We start from the raw sequence: 8,616 nt of genomic DNA on the forward strand, positions 1-8,616 counted from the left end.
AGACAGATTATTTCACTTATAATTCACTGTATCACAATTCCAGTCGGTCAGAAGTTTACATACACTAAGTTGACTGCCGTTAAACAGCTTGGAAAATTCCAGAAAAGTATGCCATGGCTTTAGAAGCTTCTCAAAGGCTAATTTACATAATTTGAGTCAATTGGAGGTGTACCTGTGGATGTATTTCAAGGCCTACCTTCAAACTCAGTGCCTCTTTGCTTGACATCATAGGAAAATCAAAAGAAATCAGCCAAGAAAAAAATTGTAGACCTCCACAAGTCTGGTTCATCCTTGGGAGCAATTTCCAAACGCCTGATGGTACCACGTTCATCTGTACAAACAATAGTACTCAAGTACTATTGGGACCACGCAGCCATCATACCGCTGAGGAAGGAGACGCGTTCTGTCTCCTAGAGATGAACGTACTTTGGTGCAAAAAGTACAAATCAATTATAGAACAGCAGATGCTTTAGGAAACAGGTACAAAATTATCTATATCCACGGTAAAATGAGTCCTATATCGACATAACCTGAAAGGCCGCTCAGCAAGGAAGAAGCCACTGCTCCAAAACTGCCCTAAAAAAGCCAGACTACGGTTTGCAACTGCACATGGGGACAAAGATCGTACTTGTCCTCTGGTCTGATGAAACAAAAATAAAACTGTTTGGCCATAATGACCATCGTTATGTTTGGAGGAAAAAGGGGGAGGCTTCCAAGCCGAAGAACACCATCTCAACGGTGAAGCACATGGGTGGCAGCATCATGTTGTGGGGGTGCTTTGTTGCAGGAGGGACTGGTGCACTTCACAAAATAGATGGCATCATGCGGATGGAAAATATGTGGATATATTGAAGCAACATCCCAAGACATCAGTCAGGAAGTTAAAGCTTGGTCGCAAATGGGTCTTCCAAAGTTGTGGCAAAATGGCTTAAGGACAACAAAGTCAAGGTACTGGAGTGGCCATCACCAAGCCCTGACCTCAATCCTATAGAACATTTGTGGGCAGAACTGAAAAAGTGTGTGCGTGTAAGGAGGCCTACAAACCTGACTCAGTTACACCAGCTCTGTCCAGAGGAATGGGCCAAAATTCACCCAACTTATTGTGGGAAGCTTGTGGAAGGCTACCCGAAACATTTGACCCAAGTTAAACAATTTAAAGGCAATGCTATCAAATACTAATTGAATGTATGTAAACTTCTGACCCACTGGGAATGTGATGAAAGCTGAAAATAAATCATTCTCTCTACTATTAATCTGACATGTCACATTCTTAAAATAAAGTGGTGATCCTAACTGACCTAAGACAAGGAATTTTTACTAAGATTAAATATCAGGAATTGTGAAAAACTGAGTTTAAATATATTTGGCTAAGGTGTATGTAAACTTCCAACTTCAACTTTAGGTATTTTAATGAAAGTGTAATGGTCCCATGTACTGTCATAGGCAGAGCTTTTAATACCAAATGCCCCAAAGGAAGTGGTTTCATATTATTCGAATAAGAATCCTGAAAAAGCTAATAATTATCCAGTAAACCATATATTTTACTGGGTGTCTGATGGACAAAACATGAGTCCATACCCTACTCTGGCAGTTGGAGGTGTTCAAGAAGCCTCTTTATTTAACAAGACCTGTTCACAAACTGTCAATTTTAGGCATATAAGGTGCATGGACATTGTTACACTGAAGCCGGTTTGATGAGACAACCTCGCCTATGACATGTTTTTGGAAGTGTCATGAGAAATGAAACCTTAACTTCTCAATTTATTTCAAAATGTTTAAATATTGTTTAATGCTTATGTGTGTACAGTGCATTCGGAAAGTATCCAGACCCCTTGACATTATCCACATTTTGTTACGTTACAGCCTTACTCTAAAATTGATTAAATCATTCCCCCCCTTCAGTCTACAAACAATACTCCATAATGACTAAGCAAAAACACGTTTTCAGACATTTTTGCAAATGTATAAAAACAAAAAAAAATGGCAATATCACAATATCACATTTACATTACTTTGTTGAAGCACCTTTGGCAGAGATTACAGCCTCAAATCTTCTTGGATATGACGATACAAGCTTGGCACACCTGTATTTGGAGAGTTTTTATCATTCTTCCATGCAGATCCTCTCAACCTCTGTCAGGTTGGATGGGGAACGTCACTGTACAGCTATTTTCAGGTCTCTCCAGAGATGTTCGATCAGGTTCAAGTCCGGGCCACTCAAGGACATTCAGAGACTTGTCCCAAAGCCACTCCTGCGTTGTTTTAGCTGTGTGCTTAAGGTCGATGTCCTGTTGGAAAGTGAACCTTCTCCCCAGTCTGAGGTCCTGAGCGTTCTGGAGCAGATTTTCATCAAGGATCTCTCTGTACTTTGCTTCGTTCATCTTTCCCTCGATCCTGACTAGTCTCCAAGTCCCTGCCGCTGAAAAACATCCCCACAGCATGATTCTGACCCCATGCTTCACAGTAGAGATGGTGCCAGGTTTCCTCCAAAGATGACACTTGGCATTCAGGCAGAAGAGTTCAATCTTGGTTTCATCAGACCAAAGAATCTTGTTTCTCATGATTTGAGAGTCTTTAGGTGCCTTTTGGAAAACTCCAAGAGGGCTCTCATGTGCCTTTTACTGAAGAGTGGCTTATGTCTGGCCATTCTACCATAAAGGCCTGATTGGTGGAGTGCTGCAGAGATGGTTGTCCTTCAGGAAGGTTCTCCCATCTTCACAGAGGAACTCTATCACAGTCACTATCGGGTTCTTGGTCACCTCCCTGAACTAGGCCCGTTTCCCCCGATTGCTCAGTTTGGCCAGCTCTAGGAAGAGTTTTGGTGATTCCATACTTCTTCCATTTAAGAATGGAGGCCACTGTGTTCTTGGGGACCTTCAATGCGGCAGACATTTTTTTGTACCCTTCCCCAGCTCTTTGCCTCGACACAATCCTGTCTCGGAGCTCTACAGACAATTCCTTCGACCTCATGGCTTGGTTTTTCCTCTGACATGCACTGTCAAAAGTGGGACCTCATATATCAAGTGTGTGCCTTTCCAAATCATGTTCAATCAATTGAATGTACCACAGGTGGACTCCAATCAAGTTGTAGAAACATCTGAAGCATGATCAATGGAAACAGGATGCACCTGAGTCTCATAGCAAAGTGTCTGAATACTTATGTAAATAAGCCTGTTTTCACATTGTCATTATGGGGTAGTGTGTGTTGAGAGGATTTTTGTATTTAATCAATTTTAGAACAAGGCTGTAACGTAACAAAATTTGGACAAAGTCTAGGGGCCTGAATACTTTCCAAAGGCACTGTATCTCCTCAAAAAATGCTGCATGTTCTAGCCCTTTAGTTTGAGATTATTTCTCACAGTAAACAAAGTGTATTGATATCCTGTGCATATCTTAATCTCTTAATCTGAGTCACATTTGGGAATCTACTGCTCATTGCACAAGTTAGCTTTATGATTAAAAGTATCCAAAATTTGTGTGTGTACTACCGTACTTTCAAGACCATGTGCAACATCAGTCTGGCACAATTAAAAACATTCCTTTCCCTTCTTTCATTAAACATTTCAATCCATTCTTTCCTTGATATTCAGACGGTACGTACCGGTGGTCTATGCAGAAAGTAAAGAAAACAGTTGATCAGCTCTGCATTGGAATCTCTAACATTTATCCTCAGTCATTGCACTCTGTTGAGGCCTACTTATGGTAGGCTAAAAGCAGTATACTAAATTAATTAATTGGGTGGGTTTGAGCCAGTCAGTTCAGTGTCTGAAACAAATCAATACAAAGCGCAAAAGACAGTCATGCTTGTGGCTCCCTAAGAGCTTCTAAAATATCTGTTCTGTGTGGAGGTGCTTTACTTTCTACTACTTAAAAATAACTACTTATAAATACAACATGCGGACACTCTCCAAGGCTCGGGTTGGCACTACCCTTCAAGCCTGTTTTAGGTGAGGCTAAAAATGCGACAGCACTTAGCATTTGTAAAAAATGTGATGTAGCATACTCAAGTTCTCTCACAAATTATGAATGTGTAAGTCCTTAATGTGAGACAGGATCCTTGCAGTCAGTGTGAAATTTAACTATTTATAATAATTTAAAGGCTCACCTTATTGCCATTTCTAGTTAGTTATGTTTGTTGAAATTAGTGATCGAGTCATGTAGCCCTCGTGTGGAGAAAACCTAAGCAGAACTCCCTAGAATGTCCTTTCAGTATTATTTGGAGGTTATCCTCTACGGGATCAGTCCCCCCCATGGGACAGTTTTTTTTTTTTACCTTTATTTTACTTAGGCAAGTCAGTTAAGAACAAATTCTTATTTTCAATGACGGCCTAGGAACTGTGGGTTAACTGCCTTTTCAGAGGCAGAACGACAGATTTGTACTTTGTCAGCTTGGGGAATTGGACTTGCAACCTTTCGGTTACGCTCTAACCACTAGGCTACCCTGCCACTCCTAGTTGAGCTAAGTAGGCTAATATGATTAGCATGAGGTTGTAAGTAACAAAACAAAAGAAAATACCAGGATATATCTGATATGGGCAGAAAGCTTCAATTCTTGTTAATCTAACTGCACTGTCCAATTTACAGTAGCTATTACAGTGAAATAATACCATGATATTGTTTGAGGAGAGTGCACAATTATACACTTGATCAGGCACATTTTGGCAGTCTTGATACAACATTTTGAACAGATATGCGATTGTTCATTGGATCAGTCTCAAACTTTGCACATACACTGCTGCCATCTAGAGTCCAAAATCTAAATTGTGCCTGGGCTAGAATAATGCATTATGGCCTTTCTCTTGCATTTCAAATACAAAAAAGAGAAAAGCTTTTTTTTTGTACCATCTTTTACCAGATCTAATGTGTTATATTCTCCTACATTAATTTCACATTTCCACAAACTTTAAAGTGTTTCCCTTCAAATGGAATCAAGAATATGCATATCCTTGCTTCAGGTCAGGCAGTTAGATTTGGGTATGTCATTTTAGGCGAAAATGTTTTTTTTTAAGAAGGGGCGGGATCCTAAACAAAAATGCACAGTACAGACTAATACAGATTCAGTACTTCTTCTTGGGACCAGAAACTTAACAAAATCCATGTTTATCCAGATGGGGTCCGTGTGAGGAGAGGGAGGGTCTTATGACTGGGAGGCTGAGATGGGGATGGTTCTCACAGAAGCAGGTTGAAGTCGAGGAGGTCGATGCTGGGGATAGGCTCTCTCCAGTAGTTGAAGGTGGTGTACTCTGACAATTCAGCCTCCTGTGCCTCTTGCTGCTTCCTTGGCTTGGCTAAGGCAGCATTCTGTTTCTTGGTGGCCTTCTTGCTCTTCTTGGTTGGCTTGCTGTTGGTCACACCCAGGTCTTCCAGCTCGGACAGGTCCGGGGCTGAGATGGGCTGTCTCCAGTAGAGGAAGGAGTCATACTCGCTGTTTGATTTCACCAGCATTTTTACCTGAATGTAAAAGAGGAAATTAAAATGCGATTTTGGATCATAGTTTAAAATAGATTAGACATACATACTGCTCTAATCTTAGTCCCCACATATACAGTATTTCATTCCAGTACTATGTCTCTATAATTTCAAATGGCCACCTGATATTTTTTCTTTATTCCAAAGGGCCCCTATACTGTAGATGCCATGGTTAGGAGAACGTTTTGTCTTAACCTGAACTCTACTATGGGAGAAAGCCAGTCAAGAGAAGTCTATGCCATTACATTAGAACCAATGGGCACAGGATCAAATTGTTTCTTGTTTTTTCTTGAGATACAGATTTAGGTCAATCCTTGTTGCTCATTTAAACCTGTTGGCAAACTGAAGCAAACTAGGTTACATAAGCTTTCTGGTGATAGGTTTTAAAACATAGAACACTAACGTTCAAGTTGTAGGTCTAGAATGCAATAATGTTGAGTCGCACATTTGTTAACATGACCTGATTTGGCATTCCTCATAATCTGATCTAATCTTGAAATGTTTGTGTGATATATAGTATCAGTCAAAAGTTTGGACGCACCTATTCATGCAAGTGTTTTTCTTTATTTCTTATACATTGTAGAATAATAGTGAAGACATCAAAACTATGAAATAACACATATGGAATCATGTAGTAACAAAAAAAGTGTTAACAAAATATATTTTGAGATCCTTCAAAGTAACCACCCTTTGCCTTGATGACAGCTTTGCAAATTCTTGGTATTCTCTCAACCAGCTTCACCTGGAAGGCTTTTACAATAGTCTTGAAGGCTGCTTTTCCTTCACTCTGCATTCCAACTTAAACGCAAACCAGATGTGATGGCATATCGCTGCAGAATGCTGTGGTAGCCATGCTGGTTAAGTGTGCCTTGAATTTTAAATAAAATCACAGACAGTGTCACCAGCAAAGCACCCCTTCACCATTACACCTCCTCATCCATGCTTCACGGTGGGAACCACACATACGGATATCATCTAGTCACCTACTCTAAATCTCACAAAAGACATGGCGGTTGGATCCAAAAATATCACATTTTGACTCATCAGACCAAAGGATGAATTTCCACCGGTCTAATGTCCATTGCTCATGTTTCTTGGCCCAAGTCTCTTCTTATTGGTGTCATTTCGTAGTGGTTTCTTTGCAGCAATTCGACCATGAAGGCCTGATTCATGCAATCTCCTCTGAACAGTTGATGTTGAGATGTGTCTGTTATTTGAAATCTGTCAAGCAATTTGGCCTGCAATTTCTGAGGCTGGTAACTATGAACTTCTGCAGCAGAGGGAACTCTGGGTCTTCCGTTCCTGTGGCGGTCCTCATGGGAACCAGTTTTGTCAGTGCTTGATGGTTTTTGCGACTGCACTTTAAGAAACGTTCAAAGTTATTGACATTTTCCAGATTGACTGACCTTCATGTTTTTAAGTAATGATGGACTGTCATTTCTCTTTGCTTATTTCAGCTGTTCTTGCCATGGACTTGGTCTTTTACCAAATAGGGCCATCTTCTGTATACCACCCCTACCTTGTCTGATTGGCACAAACGCATTAAGGAAAGAAATTCCACAAAGTAACTTAACAAGGCACACCTGTTAATTGAAATCCATTCCAGGTGACTTCCTCAGCTGGTTGAGAGAATGCCAAGAGTGTGCAAAGTGGTCATCAAGACAAAGGGTGGCTACTTTGAAGAATCTGAAATATATTTTGATTTGTTACTAAAATTATTCCATGTGTTATTTCATCGTTTTGATGTCTTCACTATTATCTACAATGTAGAAAATAATAAAAAATAATGAAAAACCCTGGAATGGGTAGGTGTGTCCAAACTTTTGACTGGTACTGTATGCGTAATACTTTTTGAACATTACTAAGTTAATTGTGACCACATAAATATAAGTTCCCCAAGAGTGCAAACAAGGGCACATTTATTCTATTTTAAAACATCTTATTTTTAGGCTTTGGGGCACCCTCAACATTATATTTACAGTAATGGGCTACCTATTTAAAAACTGCAAAACAGATCTGAAAGAAAATGTGAATGGTGTGAATGTGAATTTCCTAAACCAAATGATAACACAATAAAGTCTAACGGTATTATACAATAAGGCTACACTTCTGTGGTTAAACACAAAAAAATTATACAGCAATTCAATGTAAAATGCACATAGTGAAAATGGACAACAGATAAGAGGCTGTTGTTAAAATGCCATTACTGTAGCATGAAATCAACATTTAGGTCATAATATTGTGTAGAACGGTCAAATACTGACTAAGAGCGTCACCCGTCCTCAATACGACACCAATGTATATAATATCAAGAGATACAGTAGTATGCTACAGATAAAATTCACCATATTAAGTAGACATAAAAGCCTCAACGGTTGACGCCTATGGGGCTTGAGAAATTACAAGCCATTTTGACAGTTTTTCTTTAATCAGGTAAATATAGCTTCACACATGACATCTCCGTTTTTGACAGAATGTCATCTGTGCGAACGATGGAGACTATTCCAGAAACTGGGTCATGCAGTCCTAAAAATATCTGAGATAATGTGCCAAGCATAAAATAAAACACGGTAGAGCGTTATCTATCTACCATTGACACTCAATTCGGAGCTTACCCGTTTTTAATTGTGTGCATTTCTGATTTTTATTTAACAGGATATCTGGCCTTGCCAGCCTAATGGGCAAAATTAGGTTATAGGCTATTGTATTTAGTTTCTTTCTTATGCCTACTGGGAAAGATAAATAGTTCATTCTAACATAACTATTACAGGCTATATAAAAATTGTTTAAAAAAAAAATCAACATTCAATATTGTTAGTTTAGTCTACATGTAATTTTGTATCCACTATCCAGCACAGGTGCACTAAATGCAACACCATATCACTAATGTAGGTCACTGACAAGGCGGCAAAATTATGAAAATGCTATTAAAAAACATATCAATTTACATTTCAACAATACAATGAAAAGAAAATATTATCTTACGTCTTGAGAAATCTTGGCTGACAAGGCTCCTCTTTGTTTGTCGTTGGGTACGCTCCACTGGGGTATAATAAAAAACCGTACGCTCGTGCGAGTGCTGTGGCGACGCTTTAAAATCCTCGCGCACAATCTTGCTTTTTCAGAACCAGCCACGCCCACACTTTG

General features: G+C 39.5%; 1 protein-coding gene across 1 annotated transcript; it reads right to left on the bottom strand.

The window, feature by feature from the left end:
* Positions 1-3,646: 3,646 nt before the first annotated feature.
* Positions 3,647-8,581, bottom strand: LOC109875851 (protein AF1q-like). Its single transcript, XM_020468275.2, has 2 exons — positions 8,455-8,581; positions 3,647-5,451 (listed from the first exon to the last, which is right to left on the bottom strand). Exon 2 carries the CDS (start codon positions 5,443-5,445, stop codon positions 5,170-5,172), a length of 276 nt encoding a protein of 91 aa, XP_020323864.1. The 5' UTR covers positions 5,446-5,451; positions 8,455-8,581; the 3' UTR covers positions 3,647-5,169.
* Positions 8,582-8,616: the final 35 nt, after the last annotated feature.

This window comes from Oncorhynchus kisutch, linkage group LG14, assembly GCF_002021735.2.
Source record: "Oncorhynchus kisutch isolate 150728-3 linkage group LG14, Okis_V2, whole genome shotgun sequence".
NCBI classification, from domain to species: Eukaryota; Metazoa; Chordata; class Actinopteri; order Salmoniformes; family Salmonidae; genus Oncorhynchus; species Oncorhynchus kisutch.